This window comes from Thermobia domestica, chromosome 10 (assembly GCF_964235325.1).
Source record: "Thermobia domestica chromosome 10, izTheDome1.hap1.1, whole genome shotgun sequence".
Taxonomy (NCBI): Eukaryota; Metazoa; Arthropoda; class Insecta; order Zygentoma; family Lepismatidae; genus Thermobia; species Thermobia domestica.
Genome location: NC_137463.1, coordinates 23,432,626 through 23,455,396, shown reverse-complemented (window position 1 = coordinate 23,455,396; position 22,771 = coordinate 23,432,626). Strand labels below are relative to the sequence as shown.

At 34.6% G+C, this 22,771-nt stretch overlaps 1 protein-coding gene across 1 annotated transcript in view; it reads right to left on the bottom strand.

Moving 5' to 3' along the window:
- The window catches only part of Hn (phenylalanine hydroxylase), a 45,558-nt gene extending 23,583 nt beyond the window's left edge, over positions 1–21,975 (bottom strand). Inside the window, exon 1 of the mRNA XM_081727884.1 lies at positions 21,799–21,975. Coding sequence (XP_081584010.1) covers positions 21,799–21,846 — 48 coding nt within the window. The 5' untranslated portion in view covers positions 21,847–21,975. The remainder of the gene's footprint in view (positions 1–21,798) is intronic.
- Positions 21,976–22,771: the final 796 nt, after the last annotated feature.

The following is a 22,771-nucleotide window of genomic DNA, read 5'->3' as shown; positions in this document are numbered from 1 at the left end:
ATGAGTATAGTAATAAAGTACATAGAACAATTGGTATAAAGCCTGTAGAAGTTAATAAAAATTAATTCTTTTTAAGTTCGTTCTGGCAATGCTCTTGGAGCATTTTCAACTGATTTCGTTCTCGGAAAAATATACTAGAAAATTTTTCCCTTTTACATAATTGGTCCTAGTCAATTTCTTTTCCTTTCTATTCCATTATATTTCTCATTGACCTTTTGCTCTTTTACGACACTTCCATTAATTAAATAACTGTTAAGAGGAAGTTACTGTTCCTGGAAAGAAATCTATAAGGAAGTTTCCACGCTATAACGTCACAGTTGTCTAGTGCGTAAGACAACACTAAACACGTGATTCCTGTTGATTACTTCCAATGGCTGTTTCCCTTTGCAACCTATTTCATTTCTATCCATTCTTCTCTTGTTTACCTGGTTCCTAATTTCAACATTTGCGTAGAATTTTTGGTTAGAAAACAACTTTTCAGTTTCAATAATAGGAATTTTGTACCGGTATATTTACCTGTTGGATTCCTGCACCAATAGTTTTTCCAAGAAATTAACAATTCTGAAAATTTTAATTGAGAAATATATAAAATTTAATGATTTAAGAATTAATGATTGTTTCAGGTTATTATTTCTCATTAACCATAGTACAAAATGCCATCTTACTAATATCATAATGAAAAACTTGATGGGACTATTTTTAGTATCGGTTTCATCTCGATAGGTGGAGTGTTTTTAAACCTCTTCTCTTTGGCGATGAATGACATATTTTTCATTGACATAAAAAACTAGTTTCTGCCGATTTTCTCGTAAACTACTCATGAGGATTTGTAAGGGATGTCATTTTTTGTTCAATTCGAGAGCTCCTTCGCGGATAAGCGATTAGAGTACGCGCATTTGGCGTGAGAGATCCAGGTTCGATTCCCGGCCGGCGGGATTTCATCTGGTTCGGATTTCACGTTAAACTGTAGGTCCACGTCTCACATAGCTTCGCTGCTGAAAGGGATGGTAAACTGAAAATCAAAAATCAAATTATTTAGTTGGATGAGACCTATTCGTTGGAATAGTCAATAGACGTATCTCTAAATTTGCAATGTTGAGTTAACAGCACTATATTAGGCCTATATGATTTTATTCATAAAGTTACTGATTAGTTTAGTATCTCTATGATTTAACTACATCTATCGATCGCTGTAAGAATCATAGGCGACGGAGATTTCGTACCTGAGGTCTCGATGACCATTGGTGCGAGTGCTCCCGAGTTTGATGCCGGTGGGGGGCACTCGGTCTGAAAGGCCAGCTGGTGAGCCATCTTGAGTGAAGTTTTTACTGGGTTATCTTCATTCACACTAAACAAATGCCAGGATGGTACCTTACATATTGGTCCTAATCACCTTCCTACCTTCCCCATTCCTTTGTTCCTCCCAAATTTGCCGGACAATATGATCGCCAAGAGACGTCATCCCTCATATGTGTGACGGGGTAACATGGCCATAAATGTCGAAAGCCCAGAAATCTAATTTCTAATTCCTGAGATATCGATATGGTGAATCACCAAAAGGTATAAGTTCAATTAAGTAATAAAATTTGAGATACACCCACTGGCGGATCCACAGGGAGGGCGGTAGGGGTAACCGACCTCCAGGGTACTTTATATATATATATATAATTGCACTATATATTACTTTATTGTGATTTGATTTAAAACTCCTTATTTCAAGCTTACATTCATCGTCTTGGAGCCGATCTGCTCCCTCCCAAACGACCGGTATGGATTCGCTAGTGGATATGCCTATTTTTTTATTCCAGAGAGGTTATGTCTCATCTCCACACTTTTTCTTTTTCATTAGATGCAAATATAATTGTTAAGTGTATGAATTTACGAGCACTAATTGGCTTTGTTTCCGACGTAATTTATTCCATATACGTAGTTTCTTTTATCATACTAAACACAGACATAGACGGACAGAACAGACAAACAGACACAGACAGACAGACAGACACACACACACACACACACACACACACACACACACACACACACACACACACACACACACACACACACACACACACACACACACACACACACACAAAAAAAAAATACTTTTCTCTTTACATTTCAGTGTTATAGATTTGTAAACTTCAGGATCAGTGGTGATTCTTGAGGGAAGCAACATAGGTACAAATTACAATTTTATTGTTATAAGCTTGGAACAGAAAACTTGTTTAATGTTTAATTCATATACAACAATTAGGAGATTGGATGACCTTCTTCTCTAAGGCTGTAATTTTTTATAAAATAGTGATTTGATTGAATTATTACTAAATAATAATTTGATAAAATAGTAATTTTTCTCTCTTTAATTTGATTGAATTATTTTGAATGTTGTTACTTCCCAATGGCGGATCTAGCCTGAAGCCAGGGGGGGCTACACCTTCTATTTTTATGAGCAACAAAAATAATTGAAGCTATTATTTATATATTTTTGAAAGTTTATAGTAAACTCCTCATGTACACTCATGTCCAAAATTATTGTCGCATGTCTATAAATATGTTGTTGTAGGAATATAATTTGATAACGAATTCTCCCGGTATTTCTTCTAATGTTAGTAGGCGTATAATCGGCAAAGACATGTATGTGGCAAATTTCATGTTAAAAGAGCAGTAAATAAGAACAATAAAACGAAAATAAAATTTTCGTGTCCATTTAGCAACATTTTATTTTACTCATTATAATTTTCGTATTTATAATTCTTTTCCTATGAAATTTACCACAAATATACATTTCCCGATTATACACATAGTATCAGTGTTAAAAGTACTCCGCAAAATCATTATCAAATTATATTCTTACAAGAAGACAGTTATAAATATGCGACAATAATTTTGGACATGAGTGTACCTATCATAGTCTGAGGTCTGGCTTGCCAACCTCAGTTTTTACTTTCTAGATCCACCACTCTTACTTCCTACAAAATACATTAGAAAATAAGGGGGCAAATGTTGCCATTTAAGGCTAGTTTAAACTCTCCTTAACACGAGGGACATGACAGGATATGGTGGCAGGAAAGAGAGGGAGCGGGCGAAGGACGTTACAGTTGATGGATGGTACCTATCAAAAAAGAAAAATCGAACATAAAGGAGAAGAGGTTAGCTGAAGACCGTGAAGTATGTAAGCTTCTACATTGTTGCATGTAAGCTGGCAATGATGGCAGAACGCCTATGAAGATGATGATGATGTGTAAGGTGAAATCCGAATCAACATGCGTTCAAATTTCAAAGCTTTTCCTGCATCAAAAGCGGGTGCGCTACTCACTGGACCAGCGGAAAGGCAGTGTTTGCTATAGTGACCGCGGTGACTGGTGAAGTCTGGGCTCTGCACCAATCATAGAACTATTTTGGTTCACGTGTGATGCATACAGTAGAAGAGTTCGGTACGCTTCATCGAGTTGCCTTCCAAACGCACACTTCAGAAAACGTGAAAAGAGAAGCGCATCAACAGTGTTGCTGAACTTATAAGACAAGTGACAAGAAAAAAAAACAGCACTTAAAGAACTATAGCATGAACTAAAAAATAACAATAATAATAGCAAAAATATTACAAACAACGGCAACAAAAATAAACAAAACGAAATTTAGCGGGCAATCCGACAACATTGTAAACAGAGAAGATGTTCTCTATATAGCGCAAGATATGATACTGGCAAAATTTGATGGACGGAAATCGGAACACCCTCTTGTTCAATTTGGTGCTGAAAATTGGTAGATTTAGGTGAAGCTTCACGATTTCTTGCGATGACTATAGTGTAGTAGTGATATCTTGGATTGTAATTTGCACAACACTAATCCATAAATATGTTCTGAGTTCGTATCTTACTACTTGCTTGTAATATAATTTTGAGGTTCTGTGACTTCATACTTTGTTATCCGCATTCTTAGTTGTTTACGGGTTGTTTGGCAAGCAGACAGCAGCTTGACCTTCGTCAAGAAGTGTTGGCAAGCAACCATGAGCATTGATCGTTTTGCTGTACTACTGCAAAACACTTGCACTCTGGCGCTGACCTTTTCCTACTCAATTTTTTGGTCTCATTTCGTGCCATGTGCTCTTCGTGTCGCTTTTACATACGGAGATAGAAGTGCACTGACGTCACACAATGACTAGCTGTAAATGATAAGCATACACCTAAATCGAAATTAGTAAAACATTTTGTTGTTATCGGAGATTAGTTTGCATGCAAAATTAAACAAGTGATACCTCTTTTATTAACACCCCAGGATTGTGGTCCGAGGCTAAGGAAGAATATGATGATGATAATGAACAAAATGGTGGAATCAAGAAAGTGAGAGGAAAAGAGAGAATCGCGAGAAAAAACCCACACATGATTTTCATCCATCATTTGGCGCTAATCGGATTGAACAACGGACTCCATGGACGGGCCACTGTTAATGGTAACGGCACCAATAGGGATAAACGAATTATACTGGGATTCGGTTCCCGAACCGAAATCAAACTTCGTGATAAAACGATTCCACTGCGGAACCGAAAGAGATATCCTGATTAAAAAAAAAAAAAAAAAAAAAAAAAAAAGATTTCGAATCTGATGCTGAATCCAATTTTCCGAAATCAATCTGAGAAAACCGGTTCTGATTGTGGAATCGAAACTGATATCGAGATGGAAGCAATATTACAGAGAAAACAAAAAAATAGGTATTCGTAACGAAACCGACCTTTCGTTGCCGTAGGGGCTTTCTTGAAGTTCATGTCATTGTTGTTGAACATTGTTGACAACTTGTAATGACTTTGAATTAAGGATGATTATGTCAAACTGTATTTCGGAATCGGAACCCAAAATATTTTCAGTTCCGTTACCATTAATGATCATGCTTCCAAGATTTCAAATAAACAATATAGTCTAGGTTTTATAATAATCTTACATTGAATATGTAACGTTTTTTAAAATGTACTTTGTTTTATTGTTCCCAATAAGAAATATATCAGATGTTTAGTAGTGATGTGCGCAGAATTTCATCAAGAGGTTATTATTATTATTATTATTATTATTATTATTATTATTATTATTATTATTATTATTATTATTATTATTATTATTATTATTATTATTATTATTATTATTATTATATCTTAATATTTTAAATGTTTGTATTTCCATATTTTCTCAGAAGAAGGGGTTAAACCACGAAAAAGAACCGTGATTACGCCACTGAATCTGTGGATCCTTTTCTGCCGCAATCCGAATTTTCGCTAGCTTTTTAGGAGGATCGAAAGGTTAGAACCTTCAATTGTCTATCGTAAGAACATGAGTAATTTCATCATCTGCATCCGTATAGATATCCGTAAGATAAAGATGATATGATGCCACTTCGAGCTTGCATTGCAACATGTCGATTGGGATTCCGCAAGATCAAAAAAAGAAGAAAAGTTTTTGCTTCTTAAACCAATATCATAATGAGATAAGCTTTACTGCGTCTTATTGACAAACATAATTTGATAAACATTTACAAATGAGCTTGATGTATATTCTAGTAAAACAAACTCTCATTCAATTACTATTTTCATATTAGAAAAAAAAATGTGTGTAAATTTTCAATTTAGTCACCGTACGTGCCTCGTTTTTTATTTTTAAGGCCGGATAGACATGATCATATTTCTCCATAATATGTTGCATCTAAGTTTTTATTTTTTATTTTTTGAAGTTTCAAATGATAAGTCGAATCAGAGACGTACGCAGAGGGTGGGTCTTGGGGGTCTGCAACTCCATAAATCTAAACTTTTCTGTACATTTCATCTAATTTTAGGAGTTATTTTACAAATTTTAATACAATTTATCCTCACACTGAATTTGGAACGACCTAAAGAAATTCCTTCGTAGGTATCTGAGTTGGTTGAAGCATTTATAAATCTTACACAGATAAAAGGTTAAAGAAAGTACTAATTAATCATTTTTGTTATTCGCTTACTATTTTTTTCATTCGATTTTTTCCAGATAGATAGAATTCTCTACATATTATAGTTATATAAACAAAGAAAGCTTTTTATATCTCTGCAACGGACCAAAGTGAGGCAATCAAATTGGGTTCATGGAAATTGTGCACATTAGTATGCATTCCACAATATTAGTCTCTTGAAATGAATTTCATACTGGGTTAAAAATCGTATAAATATTTCTTCTTGTTCCTACTACAATTGAGATTCTTATCCTTTATCAGAGGACGCTAACATTCGCCATCATCACCATCTTTCATCATCGCCCTACGCCCTTCGTTTCCATTAATTTTTAATTTAAATATTATTAAGGACGTAACTAAATAGTATAGATGAGTGGGACCTAGGTCTGCACCTTAAGGTATAAAATCTCCTTTGAGGTTATGAAAGAAGGTATTTTATCACGTGAAGACTTAAGTCTTTGTCATACATATCTCTTATCATTGTGATTAGTAATAATTGTATAATAGTGAGTAATAGAAATGCTAGCAAGACAAAAGTCGTGGTGACTGGGAGGAAGCGGTCGGTGTCAAATATAGAAGTAGGAAGGGAGCAAATAAAACAGGTGACTAGTTTTTGCTGCTTGGGTATTTGTGATTATATGAAGTGTGAACGTGAAATAAAAGCAAGAATAGGAATGGTGAAAGAAGTCTTTAGGACAAACGAAAGATTATTTAGTGAGATCTTGAATAAGAGTTGAAAAAAAGATCTACAAAATGCTTCGTGTGCAGTATTGTGCTGTATGGGTCAGAAACATGGACATTATATAAAAAAGATTAAAAACAACTGGAAGCTTTCGAAATGTGGGTATGGAGAAGAATGGATTGACGTAGATGGTCCAGCGGAAAACGAATAAGAAGGTGTTAGAAGTTGTGGGGGAAAAGGAACAATTTTAGATATTACTATTAAGAAGAAGAAGAAGAAGAAGAAGAAGAAGAGAAATTGGTTGGGATATTGGATAAGAAACTGTATCATGAAGGACGTGCTAGAGGGTATGGTGGCAGGAAAGAGAGGGAGAGGGTGAAGAAGACTACAATTAATGGACAATATCAAAACAAAAAAATCTTACGCGAAAACGAAGAGGTTAGCGGAAGACCGTGGCGCATGGAAGCTTCTCAATTGCAGCAAGTGACATGCCAATAATAGCAGAATACATATGATGATGATGTAAGTTTATCCACACACGTACTTTAAGTTGTTTTTAAAATTCCATTTGTCACAACCTCAAAAAATGACCTAGTAAAAATTACTATATTGTGAGAATTATTTTCAGTTCCATTCAAAAGACCTAGATAAGGTAAATAAATAATGCCCTCTCTTTTTAAAACATTGTTTCTAATATTATAAGAGTGGTCCAAAGGTGTGGAAACACCCTAATAAGTGATAAACGCTGCAAAATACAACCAAAATAATAATATGCATAAGGAATAGGAATGGGGATATGTTTGAGGACACTTCTCACTTATGTCCGTCATCTTGATTTTTACGCAATTGTCTTAAATGGAAATCATAGCATGTGCTAGGTCATTTTAATAGCAAATTTGTGTAGAAATTGAATGCTACTGTTATTTTTTGGTCTAGCGCTCATGAGAGATTGCGTGGGTGAATGAAAACGACCCACGACCCACTAACCCACCACCCATCATAAACCACTCTGACCTACTCCGATCCACCAAAAGCCATCGTCATCAACTCTGCCCCATGATCCACACCCTCTCCTCCACTGAATAAAAAGTTTACATTTAGACTAAAACAAGGCTGTGAAATTATCACTATTCAGAGTTTGAATTTCTACGATCAATCCTCAAGCACCACTCTGTTACAATACCAGTGGATTTGAGCTTTATGATATAAAATGTTAAACTGTTTGTCATATGGGCCATATTACGATGAATTTCAATTTAATTATCATATATAATTATTTCCTTATTGACTTGCAGATACTTTCCAGTAGAAAATGGGATGAAATTTGTGTAAGTCTCAAATCAAGCTAAAGTAGGCCAAAGTAAGAAGAAGAAAAAGAAGAAAAAAAAATAAAAGTGTTAAATTCGACTGTGTATCGAAAGCCAAGTAATAAGTCGGAGTTCCGCGGTGATTGTGACAGTGTAAACATCTCGAATAGTGAGCTGCCGAAGAGGAAGTGTTTAAAGTGAAAAATTTTCATCGTATATCATTTACACTCATCACATTAGACCATGAAATCATTTATACACAATTACATTTAACATTCACGTATTCATATCACTTATTTTTCACTTTATTCAATATTTTCACCCCGATCAACTGGGTAACTGGCCCTCTTCTTCCCGTTGGAACTCCATCCCGAATTTGACAATCTTTTACCTGATTATGACATTTTCTATTTTTACTCGGATTTGACTCATTGTTCTTTTATTACATACCTTATCTCTACTAACGAATAACTTAACTTACGAACAATTAATACTTATATACACTTAATATTACATGTTACAGACAATTCGACTAGTTAGTCGGCCCAAAAAATGCAAATGGCGGCTTCCGCCATTTGCAAGACTACTTACAAATAATACAAACTATACAAACAAATTATTCAACTCACAACAATAATCTTTTGAGCATTTATGGCACAAGCTGGTTATTTCCCGGTGCCCTTATTTTCTAAAACACTTTTAATAGTGAAGAAGACAAGACAAGACAAGACAAGTAATAAGTCCTAGTGCTATTATTATTACAATTATAAATATCAATATCCGAAAGTTCTTTATTCACTTACATATTAGATATACTCATCTCAGGTAAGTAAATAGAAACAAATAAAAAAGGAAGAAAAAATTGAGTCCTTGAAAGTAAAATGTAGACAAGCTGTTTGCAATGGACTGAGCAGAGTGGGTCGGTGGATCTGAGTGGGTCACAGTGGGTGGTCGGTCGCAGTAGGTCACGTCCTGTTGACCCACGATCCACACCATCTCTGGTGCTAATTATTATGAAGTTATTACTGTTTCTTTGTTTGTATCGTTTCAAGTAACTTAACTTACTAGCAGAAGATGACCTTGACACATGCAGAGCACATAATAATAGGGAAAAGTGCTTTCCTGCAATCGATTAAGCGTCTCAAAAATATCTTTCATTTCCATCTTTAATACCTCTACTAAAACCGGAAGTGGCAGAAATTTACCACAACTTCTGAATTAAGTATTGATGTATATAGAGCAAAACCGGTAAGAGATATCGAGAAGCGGCTTTATGGAACCGATTTAATTTTCTAAGATTAAGTACTACCTTTTCTCTTAACCCTCTATTCATATCGGAAGTAGTAGAAATAAATCACTTCCGGTTTTATCATTGATTATATAGGGTGAAAACGGTAACAGCAAGGAGTGGTCTTCTGCAGTCAATTAAGGGTCCCTACAATATATTCCATCTTTAATCTGATTTCTTTTTTAAAATTGGCAGTAACACAAAATACAACCACCCACTACCACTTCCGATTTTCATAATAATTGAAAAAATATCACGCCATATAAACCAAACTCCTTCACGTGGTGTACACGTGGCATTGCTATTTGCTCATTTATCTAGTGTACAGTAGATCTTACAAACAGAAAAGTAGAATCAACTTGAGTGTAATTGCTTTGCGAAAAATAATGCATATTTTCGGGAACAGTGATCATGTTGCCTTTCGCCAAGTATTCTCCTGTGCTGCATACAAAAGTCAATTCCGGAAAAGAATTGATAACACAAAAAACTAACTAGAATAAAGTACAACTATTTCAGATTGGTATACTGAAGAAGCGTTATTCTTTATTGTGTCCCTTATTTTAATGCGCTTCAAATTTTTGCAAAAATAAAACTGCTTTTATCACTCGTAGTTACATTGTCTATAAGCAACAATATTCTTTATCTAATGTCTCATGTTAGGTTTATTTCCAAGAGAGTGCGCCAGTTATTGCAATTTTTAGCTTTAGCTTATAGGACATTGTTTATAAGATGAGCCAACAAACATGGCGGAGTGAGCATGGCAAAAGATGTGATGTATGGCCCCATGATTTTGCTGTATGGACATATCCTCTATATCAGGGTTTCTCAACCTGGTGGTCGCGAAAGGGTTTCATGGGGGGTCACAAAGATAAGCGGAAGAGATGAATATAATTAGAATCTAACACCGGAAGATATTTTTAAATATTATTTGGAATTTTTTTCTGATAGGCACATTTTTATTTTTATACATATAAGGAGCGGATCCAGTGGGGGGAGGCGATCGCTCCCCCATAAGAGGAAACTTTCTTATTTTATATATAAATAAAACCCATCCCCGAGTTTGGAGCTCTTAAAAGCAGCTCTAAGTAGCAGTATTACAACCCACCGCCCCCCCCAGAAGTCTGTCCTGGATCCGCCCCTGATCCATACTGTTAAGAAGAACAAAAAATAGATCTATTAGCCTAAACATTTTCAGCAGGTACAGAGTTGTTTAAAAATTAATTTAAATGAAAGAGGTGTGATATGAAACTTGCAAGAACTGCATTTTGAAATACAAGAAAAATACAAATGAAACAAACCTGCCTATTGAAATACAATTAAAATTAAAAGCTAATGAGATACCTGAGCATAGACCTACTGTGATTTCACTAGTGCGGCCATGTTCGTTTCAATCTTCATGACGTGCATCAAGTCATCTAAAAAACTCAATAAATTTTTTAACAACTGTCGAAGTTTTTAAAACCAAAATTAGAAATCTCTTTATTTTTTTTTAACATATGACCCAAAATTGAGGGAGTTATAAAGTTTTAAAATTTTCAAACGACCTCCATTTTGGTTTTAATCCATTCGCTTTTAGGAAAGTTACTGTATTCACTATATACAAGAAATGGATTCTACTATTATAGATGGATATCTTGAAATCTCCGCAATAGATATATTAAAAATCCCACACAAGCTTATTACAAACCAGAAATTATAAGGGGGTCACTGGCACGAGGATGTGATAAAATAGGGGTCGTGATAGATACCAGGTTGAGAACCACTGCTCTATATTATAGCCTTGCTATCGTCAAAGTGGCTTATAGAGTTCAAAATGCATAATACAAACGCTTCTGCAGGAAAATAAAATTATTAATTGGAGAGGAATGGCCACATGAAATTTCGTGTAACGTACATCATTAACGTGCGTAAACTAAAGCAATGATGAATACGGGAAAAAACTATTTCCTTTCACAGGACTGGAAACTGGAACAGTATAACATGGAAAATTACTATTTGCCTCGTGTCTAAATTCTGACCTTGATTTTTAAGTGAGGTAGCGTAACCTTGAAATTATAAAGAATAACTTTTTATTATCATTATTTATTTGAGTACTAGCGACTGAATTAGCGACTTAATACATGAAACATTTTTTTAAAATTGAAGATGAGAGATTTACTAATCAATACATTTCATCCCGCTCAACAAAATTATATGAATAGATATAAATCTTCACGCGTAATTTCCGAGTAAATCTAGAAAAACGATTTTTTGTGAACTTGAAAATTGATGCTGTTCGAGAACCATGCTCCTATTGGGATGAAATTCCTACTAAAGTATACTTCATCAAACTTTTCATTACTATACTATAGGGTGGCCACAAATTCCCGTTCCTCCTGAAAATAAGTAACATACACTACTAAACGTACGTAAATAACTACACGTAAAGAACTGAATGACATGAACAACAATGCTTCCGAGAAGTTTTATCAAGATAGGAAACATTTAAATGTTCAAAGGATCAGCCTCATGACAAAGAATAATACGCCGTCAGGTTCTGTGCAACATTTTGCGGAACATTTCAAGTGTAACTTGAGTGAAAGTTTGTTTCACAGCTTCTGTCAGTTCGGCAGTGGTTTCCTAACGGTTTTGTGCAACGATGTCCTTTATGAACCCCAAAAGTACATTATCGCAGGTGGTGAGGTCTCGGCTTCTCTCATGCACCCAACAACTTGCAATAACACGTTCTTCAATATTGTAATTGGAAGCAGGCCGGTAGCCAGCCCAAAAATGTAGGGGGGGGGGAGGGCGGATGAAATTATGGGGGCTGGATCCAACCACATTATAGTTCATCATCATATTATAGTTCATTTGCAAACCTAATGTGAATATTTTGGGGGGGCCCGGCCCCCTAGACCCCCCTGGATACGGGCCTGACTGGAAGTATCTGTTATCGTTCATACAATAAAACAATGGAACCACTAAACGTAAAGAGGTAATGGGAAAACTTACATTAGCATTTGTCAAGGGGTAACTGGACTTTGTGGCTATCCTGTAGACGAGACTACAGAGCTCCTTCGTGGCTATGTGGATAGCGTATAAACCTTTGATGTGGGAAAGCCGGGTTCGACTCCCAGAAGGAGCTCATGTGGTTCAGATTCCACGTTAAATCTGTAGGTTCATGTCTCATATAGTCTTCCTGCTGAAAGGAACGTTGAACTCAAATCAAATTTAAAAGTAGACGAGACTACAGTACATAGTATGGTTGGTGAGATATAATTCAAAATTATGACTTATACCTAAACTTTATATATATATATATATATATATATATATATATATATATATATATATATATATATTGATAGATTGCATCGAGCGGATCAAAATAACGTACTTGAGAGCAAATTCTCATGCGTACTTTTCGAAAAATCGAAAAACTATGCGCTGAAAGTATTTCGTTCGTTGCCAATAAGAATTCAAAGTTTTTATCCTGTTTTAAAAGTAACAGATTGTTTACGTTTTATGAACTGTATATGTAAACAATACACTATGAAATAGCGGATTGTTTCATTTTTCTCCTAACAGTGACACATACCCTAGTATCAAGAAAGCTTTCGGCTAGTTGGCGCGTGCTTGGCTTTTGGCTTTCTATGCTTGCACATGAAACTCATGCTTTTATACAATCTGCCTTTTGTTGTACTTGCAAGTGATGCTTTAAACCCTTTGCAGAGCGTCATAGCATTACTGACCGTTCATTGGCTATTGACTTGACTAGTAAAACGCTTGCGTTAAGCTTGAATGGAACACTGAATGCAAGATTGCCTGCATGTAACTTCGTTACTGGAATCCAGATTGCGGTATGCCTGCACGTTTTCAAATCAAGCCGGATGCAAGCTTGGCTGACTTGCAATTCAAATGGTCGGCTTGCATACAGCAAGCAGTTTGCAAGTTGTCTCTGCTACTAGGGTATACTTCTAACAGTGACACATATACTTCTAACAGTGACATATACACTTCTAATAATGAGACATACTTCTAACGGTGACACATACTTCTAACAGTGACACATATACTTCTAATGATGACACTCGTGCATTTTTCGATATACAGGGTGGCCCAAAAGTAGGTATACACCCCTGCATTGATCAAATATAACATTCTAGTTTATGGGTTTATTTGCTTTCGGCTCTTCCGAGCTTAAGATGTAAGTAAAAACACATTAAGAACAAATAATAAAGAAACTAAGCCTACCTGATGGATAACAATAAGAAATGATATCAAATGCAGTACGGTACTGTATACCTACTTTTGGGCCACCCTGTACTGTACTAGTAGACATCAAGCGCACCCAGAAATGTTTGCGGGGAGGGGTCCAAAGTATTTTGGGGAGGTTCAATAAGTCTATATAATATTGAACCTGTGTTATTCTGCGCCCGAAAAAAACAATAAGTAATTTGCTAATTACTGCCGCCTATATTTTTTAGAAAAATAATAACCTAGATGGTTTTTATAAGAAAAGAAAAAGTACAGATGAGGTGTAAAATCAAATCTTCAGGCTACACCAATCATTTCTCTGTTAAACAAGTATAGTTCTGTTAACAAAGCCTACAAATGTTAGTCGAATCACGAAAATTTGGGGGCATCCGGATTCGGTTAATCCCCTGTGGATGCGTCACTAGTAGACATAAAGCAAAAGAACGAATTGACATTATGACACGAACTATATTTTTTCATTAATCGTAATTTTGAAACCCAGAGCGAAATTGCCAAACATCCTAATGAAACAGTGAAAAAATATAATCAATTACAGCAAAGAGTATCATATTGCATTGATAAGAAAGCTTGTGTTACATTTTTTTTTCTGAGGTCGCTCAAACAGTGCCAAGTGTTGTCTAGATATTTTGAAACCTCTATTGCGTGCACACGTTCTCTTTTATCAATGTGATAAGAGGGGTCAGGTTAGGTCAGGTTATGGTCAATCCGCTTTAAGTAATGTCTTATTATTTTGATTTATTAACGTTAAGTGGCCATTTTTAGCATTTCTGTTGTGATTTACCCTGAAAGTTTATACTTGATTTAGCAACGCTAATGTGTTGTAATGTTCTTATCAGTAAATGCGAGGTCTTTTGCAGAGGAATACAAAAATTGTGTAAGTCGGGGTGAAAAAAATGACATAATGTACTTAAAGGATAAACTTTATGACAACACAACACGAGAAAGTTAAGATATTGCTTCGTAATTAGGAATTATTGTGACTGGAATTTTAATCTATTACATACTAGAAGAATATTTACATTACTTTTTTAAATTGAGTTACGTCGTAGCTATATGGTCATAGCAGGGCCGGCTTTACCGCATTTACACGGGGCGGGAAGTTTCGAGGGACGGCAAAATCTATCATAACTATATTATTTTATTTATTTATTTATTATACAAAAGAGATGCTACAGAATTTAGACCAGTGCTGGAAGATTTATACAAGATATCTACATTTGCTCTCCATATATTATACCATTACAATCAAAACATATTTTTACTAACACAAGTCCTTTAAAAAAATAAGAGGAAAAGAAAAAAAGAAAAAAAACGAAAAGTAACATAAATACCACACTATACGGAAATTGGAAATCAAAATTTCCTACAATTTATTTTGATAATATCCTAATTTCTCACACTTAATATACGTCATTAATATGGAAATCGGTCTTCCAGATTTCCCACACTTAATATTTCTAAATTAGAAAGGGAACTGGTCCTCCAACTTCCCTATGACTGACAGGTATAACATGTGGATAGTAGAAGATGGAAAATGTTGTCCCAACGAGCAATAGCTCACTTTAAGGGACTAGGTATGTCTCTTTGCTATTTTTTTTTTTTATGTAGTAATGTATCAGTATCCACTGTCTTCATTTATCATTTTTATGGCTACTAGATTATTCAGGAAATTTATTCCAAAAGTGTTTTTTGATTTCTTTTATAAATACATGTATTGCTTTTGTATCCTTATATCTTTTGGCAGACTATTATAAGTTTGTGTAATGTTATGCTTAACGCTATTTATACCATACTTTGTTGTATTAACATTATCAATATCAATATCATTCTTTCTTCTAGTATTATAATTATGTACCTCTTTCCTCTTTATTAAAAGTAGATTACTATGTATATTATTTGAAGAAACATTATGGACATACATACAGGATTGAATTTTAATTAATAAATCGAATGGCAGTATATTTGATTCCATAAATAAACTCTTATTTGGATAGTCTATAAGTCGACCATACATTGCTCTAATGGCTTTCTTTTGTTATATTATGAGTGGTTGTATTTTTGATTTATTAGCATGTCCCCAAATAATACACAAATATATCAAATGACTTTGTATATATGCAATGTATACCATTCTTTTTAAGTTCGTTGTTAGGGTTAAGGTGGATCACCACCCGGAAGTCAGTACATATTTTAGGTCATTGCCTTAACTACTGCGCAATGAAACGTTACACATTATAAATATTGTACTATAAGATAGAGTATTGTTTCAGCTACAGCACAAGGCACTGATTCATTTGGTTGTCTCTCATGATATCGTAAAATGTAACAAATAATATATATATATATATATATATATATATATATATATATATATATATATATATATATATATATATATATATATATATATATATATATATATATATTTGATTCATTTTACAATGAGCACACAAGATGGCACTTGCTGTTAGATCTTACTAGAATTGCTCCGTTTTATGAAATGTTTATTTATATGCGTAAAGTATTTTAAGGTAACAATCTTATCACGAAATAGATATATTGTTTGACCGTTTTTTGTGTTACTTTTCGTATTTTATTTAAATATTAATTTATATTTAAGGAAATAGATTTTGAAACGAAATTTGCGCAGAACGCCATAATGCATTGTTGCCAAATTTATAGGCTTACTGTAGTAGTCGCAATAAGAAAATTCCTGGATTCTAGCATTGCAGTTCGAGAAGAGAAATTGCGGTAAGGCTCGAAAACTAAGTTCTCCACTAAGTATCTAAACAGAATTCCATGATTACTCAGTTTATTATCTGGATCAGTAAACACTCGGCACTATCTGGCAATGCCGCACTATTCAAGCAGCGTTTAGAATAGCACCGAGAACACCTAGTGTTCCACCTTAAAATAAATATTTCTTGTTGGAAACAGACTTCATGATGATTGTAGTTAACTTTACTAAGCTGACCTACATGAATACTACATACATAAATCATGTTTAGGTCGCATTGGTTTAAAGTCACATGGACAGTGCTAGAGAAAATGGTCAAGCAAATCTCAGCATGAACTAATTACTTGATTGTTGTCAAATACAAGAACTAAATTCTCGAACAGTAGCAAACACTGTTCCATTTAGTCAGTTATCATAGTTTTGATATGAAAACTAGACTTGTCTTTGTCATAAACAAGTTCCTAATCATTGAAGGTGGAAACACGTTGTTTTTTTTTTTTTTAATAAAATTTTCAACAGATGAAGGAAAATCAAGAAATAAAGATAAAAGAGCTAGTTCCACTGGAATTGCAAACTGATATGTTGAGACTGAAGATCGATATTGAATTCTATAAAAAAGAACAACCATCTTTCCTCTGCAGATATGTTTGCTTTATCAGGGTGTCTACTATAATTCCAAAATGAAATTTCGTGACTTTTCATGACCTTTTCTTTACCAAACAATAAAATTTCACAACATTCTGAAGAGAAAATTTCGGTGCGAATTAGGCTGTATTTTCATGCATGTGATAGAAGCGTTCTTTGCTTGCGACTTGGTTAGCGTCTAAAGTCGACCACACACATTTTTGGTGGTGAATTTTGGCGTTTTATAGAACAAAATTTTCCAGTCTATACTTATCTTATATTTGTACAGATTAGTGACCCAAAAACTAAATTTCATGACTTTTTCTTGGCTTTCATGACTGTTTTCTGATTTCGTGACTTTTTCATAACTTTCGTGACCGATAGACATCCTGTTTATCTTTCACTAACAAACTAGATTATTGGTTAAAGAAAAAACACGCACAACGAGATTGTATTTCCAGTGTTTAGATCTTTCTGTGTGCGAGTGCACTTTTCATCATCTTCGTTGTTCATGATGAGGTAGCATACTTAAAATGGCGGCTTTTAAGATTTGTTCTTTCTGGAGAAAGGAGGCAGCAAATGATGCAATTACACAGGAAGGCAAATTACCTACTTCCGGCCTTGGGTCATAGTCTTTTTATCTTTGCTGCGAAAGACACAATGGAAATTTGTATGGTTCGAATTTCAAGTTAAACTGTAGGCTCTTGTCTTAGAGTTAACAATGCCATAAGAGAACAAATCACTTTGTTTCATAGTACTTTCTTAGCACTCAAGTGGTGAAGAACTTGATGATCCAACTAGTGTGAAAAACCTGGAGTTTGCCGTGAAAACAAAGTATGTTCTCTTACTGTCTCTAAACAGTAAACTTCCATATTCGCAGTATAAAACATTCCTGGCATTGAAGAAAGTCTGACATTCAGATGATGTATTGTCAAATTCAATTAATCTCTATTTCACTCTTCCATGGCTTGAAATTTCAACAAATCGAAGGTCAAATTGTGATATTTATTTACATTTTTTTAAATGTTCAATTAGACATATTGTTGAAAGTGACTAAATATCTAGACGTATGGTATTTAATACAAAAGTATTAAAATTGTATTTGCCATGTAGAATAATGATTAATTAAGATAATTTTAATTCTACCAAAAACGTTGGTTTTCTTCACCTTTCCATTACCAATCTGAGTACTTTTTCCCACCAAAAATCCTAGTCCTAATCATTACATATTGAAAATAAGTAATGGTGCAGTGAACAAAATATGATATAGCGTTTATCTTACACAATATATATTACGTATATGATTTCCATGCTTTTGTGTTTTCCATAATATTTTGTTTCGAACGACAAAGCCAAACAAAGAAAGTTTAAAGACATATTCTTGCAAAGTATGAAGGAAATTTTAACTTGAAATAAAAATCATCAAAGATGATTCATATTTACTGAAGTTATTTCATCTCATGGTTAAGAATACAAAAAAAAAAAAAAAAAAAAAAAAAAAATCAAAGACAGATGGAGGGTTAGTGTTTAAAGTAGACTATAATTGTCAAAAAAAAAGTTTCTCATTGCTAACTTGTATTTGAAGATATATCGATTTATAAACAAACACAGACACCAGAAATCTGAATTCAAAATCTACAAATCTTTTTGTCATAACTTTGTTGTTTACGGCTCTTAGCAGCTGTAACTTAGCAAACGGTCTTGCCTTAAAGGAATATGTTAAATCCGGTTTCCAGCTTTAGTAAACCCTTTTTACAGTTGGGAAACATTCCTTGTTAGTAATATATATATATCGATGGTTGAGCGCCAAAAGGGCGTAACTGTCGAATTTTCATATTTTGTGTTAATGCTATGAGGACATGTATAATGGATTGAATTTTCTTGTGCCAAGACGCCTTAATGAAAATCTCTAACCTTGGAACGTTATTCGAAAAAGATATAAAGGTATAACTGAGTTACTAGCATTTGGTTCTGTGCCAGAGAGGCACATATCACTTAAGCCTCTAAACTAATAAAATTGCAGTTACGCCTTTTTGGCGCTCAACCATCGATATATATATATATTGTGTGTGTGTGATATATCTCTGTACCGTATATTCTGGAATTTAAGTTCTGATCAACGTAAAGTATTAACTCATATAAAAATATATTTATAATGTACTTTTTCCCCAGGCCGGTAGCCAGCCGAAAAATGTAGGGGGGCGGTAGAAGTTAGGGGGAGCCCGATCCAACCATAGTTCATCACATTATTAGTTCATTTGCAAACCTACCATGGAAATTTTAGGGTGACAGCAAAAATTTAAAACCCCGCTAAAACCCACGTAGATACAGGCACGTGACTTCCCACAGATGGGAAGAAAGAAAAAAACAATTATCGCTCAAGCACCATTATAGGAACGATTAATATCGAAAAGTAGCATCTATAAGAGCCCACATGTTAATACCTAAATTCTGTAGCAATCGTTGATTACAACGGTCCGTGACCAATTGGCGATATTATCAACCATTTAGGCTATATTAAAAAAGGTCAGCCACTAGTATTCCACAGCAGTGATGCCAACCCATGAGAAAACTACCATTTTGTGGGATTTTTTGATATTAATTATTTGGTGTAGGATAAAGGAGATTATCGTCAAAATTGGAAACATACAGTATATGGGAGTTTTCACTATATGTATGATCCACACAAACAAAATTCTCTACGAGTGGAAAGTAGACATAATGAGGTATCAAAAACATGTCAATGTTCTCAACTTTTAGTCTGAAGTCATTTTCTTTGTTATCAGCAAAGTCCATGCTAGTGAGGAGTAACTTAATGATAACGTTATTTCTAAAATTTAAGTACTAAGAAATGACATTTGTACTCTGATATTTGAAGAAAGAAGAAAACAAAACTGTGAACGAATCAGGGGCGGATCCAGGACCAACTTCTAGGGGGTGGTGGTGAGTTGTCATACTGCTACTTTTAAGGACTCCAAACTTTGGGATGGGTTTTATTTATATATATAAAATAAGAAAGTTTCCTCTTCTGGGGAGGGCGGTCGCTCCGATCGCTCCCCCCTGGAACGAATGAAAGAAAGGTAGCAGAATATCAAACGAGAAACAATCAATTTTCAAACGTTCCACATGAAATGTGTGTTGAACAAACTTTTCTGTATCATTTGGCTCAGTTAGTACAAAGGTATGAACTGCATTTCTAAAAACGTAAGAAAATATACTTGTTCTGGATGAAGGAAATTAGTTGTTCACAAAGTATTTTATAATAGTGGAAAATCAAAATTTATTGATAATTCACAGAGAAATTGAAAAAAAAAGTAACACACGGTGTACAAAGTTTCATTTTGATTTATTAATAATAGCTAGTAGTAGTAGTACAACGTGCGAAATTAAGATGCAAAATGGAAATTTTTGCCTCACGAGATGGGATTTTATAACGTTTCTGATTGGCATCACTGCTTCATAGAGGTGTCCAAAGCAAGGATGTTATAAAATAGAGGATTTGTCCATACAACAAAATCGTGAAGCCATACGTCACAGCTTCGCCACACCTACTTTGCCCACTCTGAGCCACTAAGATTGCAATGTTTCGAGTTAACAATCATGGCGGAAACGAGAGTAGCCAATCAGACGTGCTAGCTCAAACTGCTCGGTTGTTTTTTGGCTTCATTGAGTTTATATGATAAAGATACGTATGAACACATCCTCTATTTTATAATCCTTGGTCCAAAGTCTCCAAACCAGTGTTCGTAGTTTGAAGAAAATTTCTCTAATCTGGGGAAATTTCGTAGGTAAATTTAGCATATAGAGTAAAGGGGAATTTTTCGATAAAACGTGAAAATTCGAGGGAAATTCTTGCGCACACTGATTGACTAAAATAAGAGCTTAAATTTTTCTTTGTTCTTCAGAAAGAAACCAACACAATAGCAACAGTTTATGTGCATGTGTGTGTGTGCTCAAAGTAGTATAAGTTGCAGCCATTGTTGGTTGGATGTATTTATATTTTAAAGTGAAATAGTTAAATTTTACGTTCCAGCGTTATGCCAGCTAGGCTAATGGAAACGGTGATGAGAAGACATGAATGCAAAAATGGTGGAATGAAGAAATTGCGAGGAAACGAGAAAATCCAGAGAAAACCCACGTAAACGGTTTGTCCACACAGAGCTCATTTGGCGCGAGCTCGATTGAACCAAAGACCACATGCACCAGAGGTGAACATTCTACCACTGAGCCACCGCGGCCCTGTATGTATTTAAAAAATGTGAAGGGAAAATTTAAAAAATAGAAAAAGCAAGTAATAAAAGAAACACGTGGTTCGCACTTCCTTTAATTTAGCTAAATTAATCTTATCATATAACTTCTGTCATAGGAATTCGTCACTCAACAAAGTAGGGGGAATTTGTAAGAAAAGGGAAAAAAATGTGTCATTGGAGGGAAATTTCCTTAAGGAAATCTATGAACACTGCTCCAACTAAACACATGAGGAGTACCGGAGGTAAGAGAATTATTCGGTCTTCCTTGATTTATCTTAACGTGTTTGGACAACCCTGCGGAAAAGTAGCTGGCCTTTTTCAATATAAATCGTTGATAACGCCATCGATGCGTCACGAAATTCGAAAGTTATCACAACACGTTGGTCTAAGACACTGAAAACGATTCTGTATAGAACCCCCATGTTCTAAACATTTACCAACCCCAGAGCATCAGATATTGTTTCGTAAGTCAAATCTTCCGTTAACCACTGAAAAAAAAAAAAAAAAAAAAAAAAAAACACTTGCCCTTCCCCCTCCAAAGCCATCACGTGACTATTCAACGTATGCAATTTGTGTGTATATATATAAACTGACGGTGATCGTACTCGAGCACAAGTACCTAATACATTGCTCGTATTTTTTTCCTTACAATTTTCAACCAATGATTTTCTAAAGGTACTCACCGTATCTGGAGGGACATCCTCACCATTCATATGTATGCTGCTACTCATGGCGGCAAAAGAATTAACAACCAAATTCTCTTTTCAACTACTGGATGATCGACTAAAGCGAATTGTCTTTGAACTAACCTTGGAAGCCTTATTATATAAAGAAAATTAAAAAGGAGGTTTCTAGCTTCATTGGACAACTGCCAAAAACAAATGAGGCGCGGTTTTTGTGCTATGTATAATAAACGCTTTAAACATGCACTCGAGTGATGAAATAAAATATCCATATTAGAACAACGTAAAACTCATTTTATCAACCAAAGGTCACAAAAGTTCAACAAAGATAAAGAAAATAACCCAGTTAACTCCGGTGTTGGGTAATGTGGATGTTGTTTAGCTTGGCATGAATATTAACTTAATGATAAATATGCTGATCACCATGTTTATCACTAGTTGACCAGTTGTTTTAAATATACGTATATTTTTTGTTGAACTTTCAAGCTATATTGAGATGGCAAGCGAATTCCCACTTCCTTTAGATTTGGAAATTTGGACGAAGAAGGGACCGTCTCTACCATATGTGCAACACGTTCATTTTCACGAGGCGGCTATTTCTTATTGGAAACAGACTTCATGATGATGTTAGTTACATTTACGAAGCTGACCTTCTATTTGAACACTACATTCATAAACCATGTTTAGGTCGCACGGACAGAGCTAAAGCAAATGGTCAAACAAATCCCTGCATGAATTGCTTGAGTGTTGCCCAATACAACAACTCATTTCTCGAACAGTAGTGAACACCTGTTCCAATTAATTGGTTAATCACAGTTTTTATATGGAAACTAGTCTTATTTTTATCACAAACAAGTTCCTTATCATTGAATGTGGAAACATTTTTAAACAATTTTTTAACAAATGTAGATGAAAAATCAAGAAATAAAGATAAAAGAGCTAGTTGCACTGAAATTGCAAACTGATATATTGA